The 15,072-nt window shown below is 35.5% G+C and overlaps 1 protein-coding gene across 3 annotated transcripts in view; it reads left to right on the top strand.

The window, feature by feature from the left end:
• The window catches only part of NSF (N-ethylmaleimide sensitive factor, vesicle fusing ATPase), a 157,916-nt gene that overhangs the window by 89,942 nt on the left and 52,902 nt on the right, over positions 1-15,072 (top strand). For all 3 annotated transcript variants that reach the window (XM_029211233.1, XM_029211235.1, XM_029211234.1), the window contains 3 exons: positions 11,133-11,298; positions 12,404-12,478; positions 12,664-12,851. In XM_029211233.1, coding sequence (XP_029067066.1) covers positions 11,133-11,298; positions 12,404-12,478; positions 12,664-12,851 — 429 coding nt within the window. The remainder of the gene's footprint in view (positions 1-11,132; positions 11,299-12,403; positions 12,479-12,663; positions 12,852-15,072) is intronic.

Genomic DNA, 15,072 nt, shown 5'->3' with positions numbered 1-15,072 from the left:
ACTTCTACTTCTAGTTGTGGCAGATTAGGTAATTTGAATCATGCCTGCCACTGAAGACTACTGGAAAAGCTCAACAAAATGTTTAATTTTTTTTTTTTTTTTTATGTGCTTGGAGGTATCAGAGAGCTTACAAGATCTAGGGGGAGAATGGAGGCCCAGAAAAAAAGGTCCCAGTTTATGGGGGTCACTGTTCCTCTGGAGAAATTAGCCATTTCTGGAGGGAGCTGCTAAACAGCTATGCAGCCCTCTTGACGGGCTAGTGGGTATAAGGGGGACAGAGATTAGAGCCTATGGCCCACAAAGAGGGGACGTCTGATGAACATGCCTCATTTTGAGCTGGGACTCTGAAGGGCTACACCATAGGAGCAAGCATTAACCAGAAGCAGACATGCTGTTACAGAGGCTACAGATCAGCTTTGAGTCATGTCATTCTCTAAAATTAGGCTGAGGGTTCCTAAACCACTAGTGCCCCCAGACATTTGGCAGAATTGTAGATACTTCCTGGTGGAAGGTAGTATCATGCAAGGCCATAAACTATTTCTATAGTTTGCAAATGCAATGCCTGGCTTATAATCAAAAGCAATCAGATACACAAAGACATAAACAACATGAAGAAAGAGAAACAAAAGATGATAGAAATTGGGCCTCAAGATACTGGAATTCTCAGATACAGACTTTTAAAATAAGTATACTTATTACATTCAAAGAGAAACAAGATTGAAAATTTTGGCAGAGCACTAGAAACTTAAAAAAATCAAATGAAAATTCTGGGAATGAGAAATTCAGTAAATTAACTCAAGTTTAAACAACAGATTAGACACATCTAAAGAGAGAATTAGTGAACTGAAAGATGTTAGACAAAAATAACTACAGACAAAGGATGAAAGGAATGAAGAGAGATAAATACCACAAGAAAGTCTAGTGCACAATTTAAATTTCCAGGAAGTCAGGAGAAAGACGATGGGGCAAAAGCAGTATTTGAAGAGAAAAGGGTTTAGAACTTTCTAAAATGGGTGAACATCAGTCCATGGATTCCAGCAGTGATATAAACCTCAAGCAAAAGAAATACTGAAGAATTCTACACTTATAATCATTGTTAAATGGCTGAAAATAAAAAAAGGAGAGAGAGAGAAATCTTAAAAGCAGCTAGAGAAAAAAAAGGATTACCTTCCAATAAACAGCAATTAGCTAGCAGCTGTCTTCTCAACAGAAATGATGAAAATCAGAAATCAGTTGAATGTCATTTTTTAAGAGAATAGCTGTCAACTTAGAATTTACATTGTCATGTAAATATACAATAAAGTACTGTATTGTAATAAAAATAGACTGGCTGTACACAGTTGTGAATCTAACAAATAAATGTTGAGCAAAAGAAAACACAAGAAAGGATCATATATACTATATGATTCCATTTATATACAGCTCAACTAAAGTACAGTGTTTAATGATGCATGCTTCTAAGTTGGTAAAACTATAAAGGAAAGTGAGAAATAATTACCTTAAAAATCAGATTGTGGTTGCCTTTGGGGCACGGAGGGGAGGGGTGTTGGGGAAGGGTGGTGAGGAGGCACTGCCAGGATGCTGGCACTCTTCTGCGTCTTGTTATGGTTACATGGATGTTCATTTTGTGACAGTTCCTTCAGACATACATTCACATTTGTGGAACTTTCCCTCTGTGTATGTCATATTCCACAATAAAAACGTTTAAAAGAGGTTAAATTTAAGAAGGATTCACTGTACAAAATAATAATGATGATCAATATATCTTTTTAAGGATAGAACTAAAATATGGAACAAAACATGTGGGAAGTGGGTTGAATCCATGTAAGATCCTTGTATTATTTGGGAAGAAGTTAGACATGTTAATTAACATAAAACTTAAGTAAATGTTTATGTGAAAATTGTTTATAGTTCTCAAGCTTTTTCAAGGCATGAGGGAGGAGTGGGGGAAGGAATAAAGAAAACTCAAATACTTTAGAAGGCAAGAAAGGAATAACAAGACTCAAAGAAAATGTGAAGATACTGAAAACGTAACTTTTAAAAAGATTTCACTTAGAATAGCATTCAGAATGATAAGATAACTAGGATTAAATCTAACAGGAACGTTAAAGGAGAAAATTATAAACATTTTTGAAAATCTTTTTTCAAGAGCTAATAAATGGTAAGATAGAACATTTTCACATGGGAATCCTGACATTATCATAAAAATGACAGTTCTGCCCATATTAATCTGTAAGTTCAGTGCTTTTCCAGTCAAGTCTAACAGGACTTTTTTGGAATTTGACATTTTTTTTTTTTGGATGCTTGAAGAGTCATGAAAATTTTGGAGAATAATGAAAAGTTACTTATTCAGATATCAAGACTTACTGGAAACCTATAGTAATTGAAACAATTTTATATATTCATGAAAAAACAAACCATGGAAATAGAGGAACACAGGAAGAACTTGTTATGTGAAAAGTGGCAATACAAATCAGAGGGGAAATGATATACTGTTCCAAGATGGGACTGAGATCATTGGCTCTCTGTTTGGAAAAAGGTAAAATGCAGTCCCTGTCTCGCTTCATACAGAATTACAAAATAGATTTGCAAAAAACAAGACTAAAACTTACAAGAGAAAATTTTTAGAAGAAAACTAGGGAAAGGCATTAAGAATTGAGGCTAGGGAAGAATTTCTTAATAAGATATAGAAATTAAATCCATAAAAGAAAAAAAAGTTTATTTGGCTACATTAATATAAAGAAAATTCTCTCTGACAAATTACACTGGATACAAATGTCTCAAACTAGAGAAGATATTTGCAACCCATATAATCCACAAAAAATTGGTATTCCTCTATAATAAATTCTCTTTAATAACTCCTATATAATAAGTAAGAAAAAGACAAACACCACAATTTTTTTAAAAAACTGGCAAAGGATATGAATAGGCAATTTCTCAGAGGAAGAACCCAACTGACGATAAGCAGATGAAACAATGCTCAGGAAAATGCATAATAAAAGAGAAATCACTTCATAAACAACCTGATAAAATTTACAAAGGCCAATAATGCCAGAAGTTGATGAGGTTATGGAGAAACAGGGCTTCATATACATTACTAGTCATAGTATAAATTAGAAAAATAGTAATATTGTGCAGATTAATTTGACATCTTACAAAAATGAAGATGCACAAACCTCATGACCCATGAGTTCTACTTCAAGACAGCTACCCTAGAGAAATACTCTTGCACTTGTGCACCAAATCACGTGTACCAGAATGTTGATTGCCACACTATATGCAATGGGGGGAAAGCTAGAAACATCTTGATTCTTCTCAATAGGAAATGGAATATCATCTTAGACATTAAAATAAATAACAGATTTACATGGATCAATATGCGTAACACCCAGAAACATAATATCTATTTTTTAATCTAGTAAGCTTTATTAAATCTAATTTATCCTGTCATTTCCTACTTTTTCTTATTTTTGTTGATGGTAAAAATAAATTTTAAACATTGCCTTTATAACAACCCTTCTACTGCTTCAAATCTACTCGTTGGGTGCTTAATCATTTCAGTTTTACACAAGGTGGTTTTCTCCCCTGCTTCCCTATATCCCATTAAGTTCTTGTTCATATTCAGATCTCTAGCCATCTCAGCTCCATTGCATCCTGGTATATTATTGCAAGTCTAATAACTGATCTCAACTCTTCAGACAGTCCCAGAACCAATTCGGTTTTACAGTTCGTTCCTAATACTACAATATTTTTTGTTTCAGATATCTTTTTACCTCTCAGAATACCAAGAAAAATAGTCATTACCATTTACTATCTGGGTTGAAAGAACTTCTTTTTAAAAATTGTTTTTAAGTTGATTACAGATCACTTACAAACAAAAATAAAGGGAAGTAGAGACTATTAAAATATTTAATAGAGCTTAAATATAGCAAACCAAATTTTTATTCCATATTTTCCTGGGTTTGAAGATATCTACTGATTGATCGATAGATATATACCCAAAATGCGCAGGAGCCTCTGTATGTAACTAACTGTTCATCAGTTGTCATGCGTGAAGTTGTACACTGATTCTAAATTTCAAATACATCTCTAATAGATTATAGCTTATCATTACTTCTTGTTCTTCTACTTGCGTCGTCAAGACAATACTTGAAGAGTTTTTAAAAAAATCTTTGGCTTTTAGATTTGTATACACCTTTTAGAATGGCCAATCTAATTTTTTTTTTTTTTTTTTTTTTTTTGCGGTACGCGGGCCTCTCACCGCTTTGGTCTCTCCCGTTGCGGAGAACAGGCTCCGGACGTGCAGGCCCAGCGGCCATGGCCCACGGGCCCAGCCGCTCCGCGGCATGTGGGATCCTCCCGGACTGGGGCACGAACCCGCATCCCCTGCATCGGCAGGCGGACTCTCAACCACTGTGCCACCAGGGAAGCCCCAATCTAATTTTTTTAAAGCATCATTTTAACTTTATTTATTTATGGCTGCATTGGGTCTTTGTTACTGCATGTGGGCTTTCTCTAGTTGTGGCGAGCACGGGCTATTTTCCTTGCAGTGCGTGGGCTTCTCATTGCAGTGGCTTCTCTTTTTGCGAAGCCCAGGCTATAGGCTCGTGGGCTTCAGTGGTTGCGGCTCGCGGGCTCTAGAGTGCAGGCTGAGTAGTTGTGGCGCATGGGCTTATTTGCTCCACAGCATGTGGGACCTTCCAACATGAGTAATGATGACATAATTTCTAGAATTTTGAAATAGTATAATATATCTTAGATTTATAAAAAGATCCAGTGGACCCATACAGTAATTGCAAGATAGAGTGAGTTTTTTTTCTGTTTTTAAAAATATATATTTTCCGTTTTGTTCCTGTGGAATACTTCTAGAAAAACGTAGTCATGAGATATCAATCTTTATAAGTAGTTAAAACTGCTTAACAGTGAAAATTAAAAACTGAAATTGTTTTTCAAGTGGACCCTAATGGTATACTGAGGATTAAATTATTAGGTGCAGGTGAGAAGCATTTTATAAAATCTGTTGTGATAGTTTCCACATGGCTGCATGGGTATCTTTGGTGCTGTTTTTAAACTTGCACACAGTTTAAGTATGACACTATTAATAATAAAACTGAGTTGGCAAAGAATTTCTAGGTAGATATTAATCATAGCCAGCTTTTTCTGATATACTTTTCTCAATCCTTATATCCAGAAAGGCTTGGTATATTCAGTTAATGACCCCATGGAGAGTATATATATGTGTTACATAATAAAGAAAAGCATCACCTCTGTGATTCTGGACAGTCCAGGCTGACAAAGATGAACACTTGCATATAGGTCAAACTAGCTAAATATAGAACAGCCATTTTCCAAGGCTGTTGCCAGGGGCTCAACAGCATCAGCTCTGTTTCTATGGGGGAAGACTTTGCAAATGGTAAGAACAGAGCTAGAAGTCAGTGAGTTGAAGAGAATTGCATTGTGGAACTTTAAACTCTTTGGTAAAGGGTTTATTGATAATTCAGCTATATTAATCTGTGAACATTAATCTTGACATCTTCCTTACCTGATTCTTAATTTATTGCAGTAAGAACTTGCCTTTATTTAAGTAACACACCTGTAGAAATTGATGTTATCATACTCAGTAGTTTGGCGGAAGGGACCTGATGACAAGTCATAAGATTAGCAAGGTTCTGAAAAGGTCAGAATTGTACTGAATTATGTTTAGGGAAGATTGCTCCTGTGATCATTAAATCAAGCACAGTATCCTTATTGTCTCTGGCTTCCCTTCCACATAGATGATTTTTGAGTTTCGACTGAGAAGGAAGTCATGATTCCAGTGGTAACATAAGGCACATTGATAGCAAAATTCATACATTATAACAGCTTTTCGTTTTATGCTGTATTGACAGACAACTTTGAATAAAAATGTTTTCTAAAAATAATGTAGAATCTCACAGCTTTTTAGTCACAAACAGGAGTGTCCTAGTTTTTCTTTGAAGGCAGCAAGCATTAATGCTCTACTATATAGAAGTGTTTGGCAAAGCTAAGGTTGTTGTTCCAATTCTTCATTCTCTGTCTTCTCTACAGATGGAAAGGTGAATAGTTTTTGGTGTTGAAATTTTTTTAAGCAACAAGCTATCACTTATCATCAGACATCTGTTCAATAAATATGACAGTAATTGAGAAATAAAGTTAATTTTTTCAGGTTTTAATTTAGTTTTAAAACAATTGTGGAAAGAGAACAATTTGTAAGTTATGTTCAGGAAAAAATATAATGAAACTTAGTTAAATTTTGGAACCTTAATGAACACATGAGTATCATCTTGCATAAGAATGCATTAAAGAATGAACAGTACTCCAAATAATGAATAATAAAATGTAAGTATTATAAGATACTGTATCTATTTTTTGTTTATTATTATGAAGTAGAACTAACTTTTTTGGTGTACCATTTTATAGGTTTTAACATGTGTATAGTTTCATGTAACCACCACCAAAATCTACATGCAGAATATTTACATCACCCCCCAAAATTCCCTCATGCTGTCCCTTTGCTAATAACTCCTGGTAACTACTGATCTGTTTTCCATCCCTATACTTTTGTCTTTTCGAGTGTCATATAAATGGGATCATAGTATGTAACTATGACCAGTTTCTTCTTTTTCAGACTGGCTTCTTTCACTCATCATATTGCCTTTGAGATTCATCCAAATTGTCACATGTATCAAACATCCCTTTTTACTGTTGAGTAGTATTCCATCTTATGGATGTACCATAGTTTGTTTATTCACTCACCCACTAGAGCGCATTTGGGTTGGTTCTAGTTTGGGGCAGTTATGAGTAGAGCTGCTATAAACCAAGGAGTGGAATTGCTTGATCATACAGTGTTTTATCTGTTTTTTATTTTTTTTTAATATATATTCAGATGTGTTTTAGATCCAATCCAATTTCCTTCAGGTCATTTTTAGAACTGTTTTTCTTCCTACTTCTGATGTAACATTTCATCTTTTATCTTTGTCATGTTTGCTTGATCCTTTTTCCTTTGGGTTGCCTTTATTGGAGTCATCTTCTGGTGTTGTAGCCCAGAATCTGTCTTGCTTTTATATGCCTCCAGCTTAATTATATGATTCATCTTCTTACAGAATCTAGTTTGCTACTATACTCTTCTTTACCATTTGTAGATGACTTTCAGATCTATCTTTCTCACCTGTTTTGTTCAGTTTATATCTTATTCTCTGGAGGACATTTCTAATTAGATGTCCTGTTAACTCTTTAATCTTCTTATGGTAGAAACTTAAAAAAATTTTTTTCCCTTTCATCTTTTCCCTTCTACAGCTTTCTTATCATAACTACAAGATAATTTCTTACCTTTGCTGTACTTCCCCTTCTACTTGCAGGCAGTAACCAAACCTAGGACTTGGCTTTTTAGTCATCACTACTCCCATCACCAAAACTCTTACAGATTCTGTTTACCTCATTTACATACCATTGTTTCTCACTGACCCTCCAACTACGTGTTTCTCCGTTTCCATCCTAAAGTCAGGATTAAAATCATCTTACATAAAGAGCATTCTGCTTTTGCAAGTGTGTGTGTGTGTGTGTATGTGTGTGTGTGTGAGAGGGGGAGAGAGAGAGAGAGTTTCAATAGAAAGGCCTGCTCCCTGTTGTGTTAGTACTATAACTTTTGTTTCTCACGTTAGGTAAATTTTATTATCCCTTTTATAGGGCCTGGATTGCCTCTTAGCCGTTTGCTCAAGTGGCCCTGCATGCTTCTGAATTCTTATCTGTTAGGCCCTCTCTTTCTCCTTCTACATGTCTTTGTTCAGGAATAATTTCTCATACCCCAAAACAAGTATACCTGTGATTTAGGAGGACACAAAGTTGTATTTGCAGGTAATATGATTGTCTACTTAGAAAATTCAAAAGAATCAACTAAAAAAACTTAGATGTTAGAAGAAAGTTAAGTAGCCAGATATAAAATAAATATACAAAAATTAATATTTCTTCATATATACTGTTTTTGAAATATAATGTAAAAATCCCATGCACAACTGCAACCAAAAAACATAAATAGTTAGGAATGTTATGAATGAATTAGTATGACAAAAAGTACAAAACTTTATTGGGAGATGTAAAAGACTTGAATAATTGGAGACATATTCTTAAGAACTGAATGTGCTATAAAGATATTAGTACTTCCTAAACTGATTTAGAGATTGAATCTAATTCCAATCAAAGCTTGGCTTTTTTGTTCACTTTTTACTTTTTTTGTTTGTTTTTCATTGGAGAAAGTTGTTTTTGCTCTAGTAGAATGATTCTAATAATCGTCAGGAAGTAAACATGGTTGAAAGTAGCCAAGACAGTTATAAAGAAGAAGAAGAATGTGTGGAGGGTAAGAGCTTGCCCAAACCACTGCTATGGTCCATAGTATAGGCTGGAAATAGTCTAGCATATATGAAAATATAAAGCCTGATAGAAATGGCATCTCAGTCAATGAAGAAAAGGTTATTTAGTCAACAATATTGGATCAGTTAGTTAACTCTTTGAAGAATTACTTGGATTCTTCACTTGTACCATATACAAAAATAAAATTCCAGATACACTAAAGAATTATATGTAAAGTAAAAATTTACAAGAGAAGAAAATGTAGGTGACTACCAGCGTCTGTAATGGGAGAGGATTTTAAGGATAAAAGTAATGGAAAACATCATAAAAATAAAAATTGATAATGTTGGCTGTTTAAATAGTAAAAATACATTTTTTAAAACCCTTCCATTTATCAAAAATATACCATAAATAAAATTAAAAGACAAATAGCAAACTGGGATAAAACGTTTATAACAAATATAATAATACCCTTAATATATAAATAATTTTTATAAATCAATAAAAATTATTAAATCCCAACAGAAAAATGTACAGAGGACATGAACAAATAAGAGAAAAATTATCAATGGTAAAAAAAATGATTTTAAAAAGTGCTAGCCTCGTCAATAATTAGACAAATGCCAATTAAAAATGATGGAAAAATACCATTATTCATCCATCAAGTTGATAACTACTTTAAAAATTTTCTAGTATTCATTACTTTCGAGGATATACCAAGATAGTCACTGTCATATATGGTGGTAGGATTGTTACAAAATGATAAAAACCTTTCTAGAAAAATATTTGAAAGCCTATTTCAAGAGCATTAAAATACTCAAAGCACCTTTTAACATAACAATTTGCCTTCATGAAGTAGTCATACATATTGTCAAAGATTTAAGTATAAAAATGTTCACTGCGGGCTTCCCTGGTGGCGCGGTCGTTGAGAATCTGCCTGCTAATGCAGGGGACACGGGTTCGAGCCCTGGTCTGGGAGGATCCCACATGCTGTGGAGCAACTAGGCCCGTGAGCCGCAACTACTGAGCCTGCGTGTCTGGAGCCTGTGCTCCGCAACAAGAGAGGCCGTGGTAATGAGAGGCCCGTGCACCGCGATGAAGAGTGGCCCCCCACTTGCCAAAACTAGAGAAAGCCCTCGCACAGAAACCGAGACCCATCACAGCAAAAATAAATAAATTAATAAACTCCTACCCCCAATATCTTCTTTAAAAAAAAAAAAAAAGTTCATTGCAACAACTTCTTGATACTAAAAACTTTGAAATTGTTAAATATGTGACAGTAAAGAATTAATGTGGAGTAGGGGAATTAAATTGTGAAACCAGTCATATGATGAAATATTATGGAGCCATTAAAACTCATAATGTATAGCTGTATTTATAGACATGGGAAAGGGCTTAAGATAATATCTGGGCTGAAAAAAAGAGATACAAACTTTTTATGTAGTACCAAATTAATAATATCAGTTATTTCTAGCTAGTTGAATTTTGGATGATTGAGATTTCTTTACATCTTTTGGTATTTTTTAAAGTTTTCTATAGTGATCATGTATTTTGCAATTAGGACCCAAAATAACAATTTTAAATTGTTTTTAAAAAACAGTTAATGTTCAAGAGAATGCAAGATGCAGTGAGTTTCCAATTTTTAATTAAAATAAAATTAAAACAGAAATAAATCTGCATTAACAGCATTTATCTTTAAGCAATGTAATATAGTTTATTTTTAACTTATTTCTATTTGTTTTATAACTTTTGCTCAGTTAACATCTAGTACTTTCATAGTAAAATTTTTAAGTCCATTTAAAAAAAAAATGGTATCCTTGCCAGAGTTTTAGTGAATACCAACCATATCTAATCTTGAATCTCATTATGCCCATCATTTATACCATCCGTATGTTGTCATATTTAGGTTATGTTCATTTTCACCTGTTTTGTTTTGCTAATCCCTAATGGTTTTTGTTAAAAAAAAAAAAAATCTCTGCAATGCACTTCCCCCTTTGGTTCCTAACAAGAGGCTTAATTACTTAAATATAAATTGCTAGAAGGTCCATGTTAACTTAACCTAGTGAACTATTGGCATTTAAAAGTATTTGCATCTATTAAAAGTTCAAAATATATAAACTGATTTCTTTTAATGATAACTCTATATCTGACAAAGTAAAACAGAAATCACTATGTAGAAGAAACAGCATCTGCTTGATCATGTTCTTTTTATAAACTTTGTCTCTGTTCTCACTTTACTGTTCAGAAGAAGCAATCTGTTTTCATACGATATAACTGAATATGAATCAAGTTCAGTATCTTCTCCCATTTGCCCAATTCCCAGTCCACCTCTGTGTGGAGTTACTCTTCAGCTATATAGTATGACAAATATTAAACTTACTGCTTTGGGGGCTATCCTCTCACCAAAACTCAGGGGAAATGGGAGGGAGCTGCCGTTCATTGACTTAAGAAATGCTTGACAGTTCTTCTTTCAAAGAGTGAGATAAGAAATGTGTGTGAATGAATAGTTAGTTATGATGGACTATTCATTTTCATCAGTATATAATGTGTGTTTTCGTTTTATGTCTATTAAATATGAGGTTCTGGAATGCCTTTTCACTTTGCAGAATTCTGAGACTGCAGTTCCAACACCTTTGAGAGGGCAGCAGTCATGATTATATTGGCTACATTTATTAGTCAAAAAGCGAGAAAGCTTTGTTTTGCTCTTTTGATTAGTTTGTTTAATAATATATTCAAATTATGATCTTTAATGTTATTTCTTTTACTAGCTTGGTGCTAACAGTGGTTTGCACATCATCATCTTTGATGAAATTGATGCCATCTGCAAACAGAGAGGGAGCATGGCTGGTAGCACAGGAGTTCATGACACTGTCGTCAACCAGTTGCTGTCCAAAATTGATGGGGTAGAGCAACTAAACAACATCTTAGTCATTGGTATGTTTGCTTGGTTTAAAAAAAAAAGGTACTATGATTTCAAAAACATTAGATACATAGGTTCTGAATTCAGATTTGTGTAGCTTGTAATTATACTATTTTGCCAGTGTTTCCAAATTAGAATCAAGTGATATTGAAGAATTTCACTATTTTAATGTCTAGCCTTAATAGGACAAATGAAAAATGGGTTTTAGTGACTCATGGCTTTTTTTTTTCTTTTAATAAAACTCCTCACTTTTTTTTAAAATTCATTTTTTATTATTTTTGGCTGCGTTGGGTCTTAGTTGTGGCATGTGGGATCTTTCGTTGCAGCACGCGGGCTCTTCGTTGCGGCACATGGGCTTCTCTCTAGTTGTGGCATGTGGGCTTAGTTGCCCTGTGGCATGTGGGATCTTAGTTCCCCGACCAGGGATCGAACCCGCGTCCCCTGCATTGGAAGGCGGATTCTTAACCACTGGACCACCAGGGAAGTCCCAACTCATGGCTTTAAACTTATAGTTAACAGGTGAAAAAGGCTGCACGATGTAATGCAGTGGTTTTCAAACTGGGTCCTGTAGGCCTCCAGGAGTCCTCAGAGCTACTTCAGGGTCTTTGCGGCCAGGGTTTGAGCTTCAGATCATGCATCCCTATTATAACTTATCTTTTTAACTGCTTTATGTACTGAAGTTCTTCTTAAGATGACTTTGAAAACAAAACAAAACAAAAATTCTGCCGTTTATGAAGGTTGAAAACCATTGGCCTACAAAAAAGAGAAGGGATGTTGGGGTCAGACAGATCATGTTCACATTGCCCCTGTCTCACTTTGAGAGTTTACTTACCTTCTCTGAACCTAAAATTTTCTTTTTAAATATTTGAAGATTTCATTACATTTATATTCCACTGGCCTGTACAGTAGTGAAATACTAAAGCAAAGTCCCCAGGTATTTTCATTAGGTCGAGAACAAATGATATTTTTGAAAATGACTGCTTTTCTATTTGACTTTTATAAAATGTCCTCTTAGCTTGTCAGGGAAATTGCTGTTCTTACACATACTGAAGGGGCATTTTATCTTATTTTTGAATTCTGATAATTTGTGTGTTGTTTTGTTTTAACAACTGTGCTCAGGAATGACCAACAGACCAGATCTCATAGATGAGGCTCTCCTTCGACCTGGAAGACTGGAAGTTAAAATGGAGATAGGTAAATAGATCTGTCACTGATTGGGGGAGGGGAGTGTAATTAGAGTTCATTAGCAGGAACAAAGTCATATAACTTAATATTTGTTAGAAAAGTTGTGTATCAGAAGCAGGTATTTACACGCTTGAGTACCTATAAGAAAAACATTAAGATTATAATAATGTCTATTTTATTTTCAATTTTATCAGGCTTACCAGATGAGAAAGGCCGACTCCAGATCCTTCACATCCACACAGCAAGGATGAGAGGGCATCAGTTGCTCTCTGCTGATGTAGACATAAAAGAACTGGCCGTAGAGACCAAGAACTTCAGCGGTGCTGAGCTCGAGGGCCTGGTGCGAGCAGCGCAGTCCACTGCTATGAACAGACACATAAAGGTCAGTGAAATCAACTACCGTGTATTAGGAGTCTGCAGCCCTGTAAATACCATGCCAGTATTCTTTCTCTTTCCTTTCAAGCATACTAAGGACTAGGGTAATACTGACTTTTGATGGAGAATAGACATGGTAAAAGGTATAGGGATTAATTGTCAACTGCTAAATCTTCCGAGTAGTTGGAAAAAAGATAATGGTAGCATCTGCCCCATGGTAACCACTGACCCATTTACCTTAGGTTGCCACCATTTGATACAGACACGTGAAGATGAAGATTTTGAAGAATTTTTTAAAAATTTGTGCTGTGTTGACTTGTATCATGATATAGGAAGTTGGATTTTCTACATGCTAGAATTACGGGGGCTGCTTCATTAAGTAAATGTATTGAATACCTGCTATTTTCAAGGTATTAAGCAGGAGACACAAAGATAATAAAGCACGACCTTTTCCCACAAGGAGTAGAGAGTCAGGGAAATGGATATGTTTGCAAATTAATACAATAATGTTATTGATACTTTGGTAGAAATACATACAAAGGATACTTTCATTTTGGTAAATAAAATTTGATAAAGTACATTTGATCCTTGACCATCGCTTCTCTTCAGGTTTTACTTACCACCTGTAGTTAGATGACTCCCAAATTTATGTCTCATCTCTTGAAAGTATCTTTCTCTCACTTTCAGATTTATACCAAATACCTCTACCTGGATATGTTATCAGGTCTCAAATTTAATATTCCAAAACCAAATTCACTTTTTTGTTGTTGTTTTTTCTTACCTGCTCCTACTTCCCTGTTTATCCCAATTTCCCAAGCTTAAAACTCCAAGATTATCTTTGATTTCTACCACTCTACTGTGTCCTACATCAAGTTATTTGCCAAATTTTGTCAGTTCTATCTTGGCGGTATCTTTCAGTTCTCATTGCCACCACCTGTCTTCTGTTTGATTAACCTTCCTGTTTCACACCATTCTATTCTTCAGAAACTTTCAGTGACTCACCATGATCTACAGAACAAAGTACAGAAGTCTTAGTCTGGTCTTTAAGGTCCTCTTAGATCTGACCCTAAATTGGCCTTTCCTGATGTGTTCCCGGTTATTCTCCATACACTTTATAAATTTATTTATTTATTTATTTATTTTTGGCTGCGTTGAGTCTTCATTGCTGCACACGGTCTTTCTCTAGTTGCAGCGAGCGGGGACTCTCTGTTTTGGTGCGCAGGCTTCTCATTATGGTGGCCTCTCTTGTTGCGGAGCACGGGCTCTAGGCTCATGGGCTTCAGTAGTTGTGGCTCATGGGCTTAGCCGCTCCACAGCATGTGGGATCTTCCCAGACCAGGGCTCAAACCTGTGTCCCCTGCATTGGCAGGTGGACTCTCAACCACTGTGCCACCAGGGAAGCCCTCCATACACTTTAGCCAAACTAAAATATTGAATATTTACCAGTCATCAGATATTAATGTATTTTTCTACTTCTCTGCTGTTACCCCTTTTTTTTTTTTCTTCACTGAGAACGTTTACCCTCTATGTTTACTTATTTTTTCAATACCTGGCTCATGTACCACCACTTTCTTCAAACTTTTTCTCATTCTCCCTTTCAAGAATGGTATGTTCTGTTCCTTCTTGAACTAGTAGTGTATTGGAAATTCCCTGGCGGTCCAGTAGTTAGGACTTGGTGGTTTCACTGCGGTGGCCCAGGTTCAATCCCTGGTGGGGAAACTAAGATCCCGCAAGCCACACAGTGCGGCCAAAAAAAAAAAAAAGAAATAGTAACGCATCATTTACAATACCTTCTGTTGACTTTCGATCAGTGGATTTATCTAGCCTAGTGTGTGCCAGACACTGTACTAGGGGTTAATGCTCCAATTGCCTACCCTTGAGCAGCTCACAGTCTAATCCGCCACATGCAGTAATAGAAAGTACATATGGGGTAAGGAAGTGAAAAGGTGTCAGGTGTGGTCAGCTTGTCGGGTGAGAGGAGCCTTCACAGAGGAATTTCTGGGTGGATATGTTTCCTGATGGAGTCAGGCATTTTAGGTAGAAAGAACAAATATGCAAAGGAACAGAGACACACAAACAGCATGGTGTGTTACAGTAATTCAGTACTGCTGCAGCATAAAAGGTAGGGAAGGGGAGGTAGAAAGAGACGTGGGGGATAAGTCAGGAGGCTAAAGCAGGGGATGGAGCACAAAGAGCCTTTTATACTGTGCTAAGAAGTATGGACTTCT

This window comes from Monodon monoceros, unplaced genomic scaffold, assembly GCF_005190385.1.
Source record: "Monodon monoceros isolate NGI ecotype Baffin Bay Population unplaced genomic scaffold, NGI_Narwhal_1 Super_Scaffold_9, whole genome shotgun sequence".
NCBI classification, from domain to species: domain Eukaryota; kingdom Metazoa; phylum Chordata; class Mammalia; order Artiodactyla; family Monodontidae; genus Monodon; species Monodon monoceros.
This window is presented reverse-complemented; position numbering and strand designations above follow the sequence as displayed.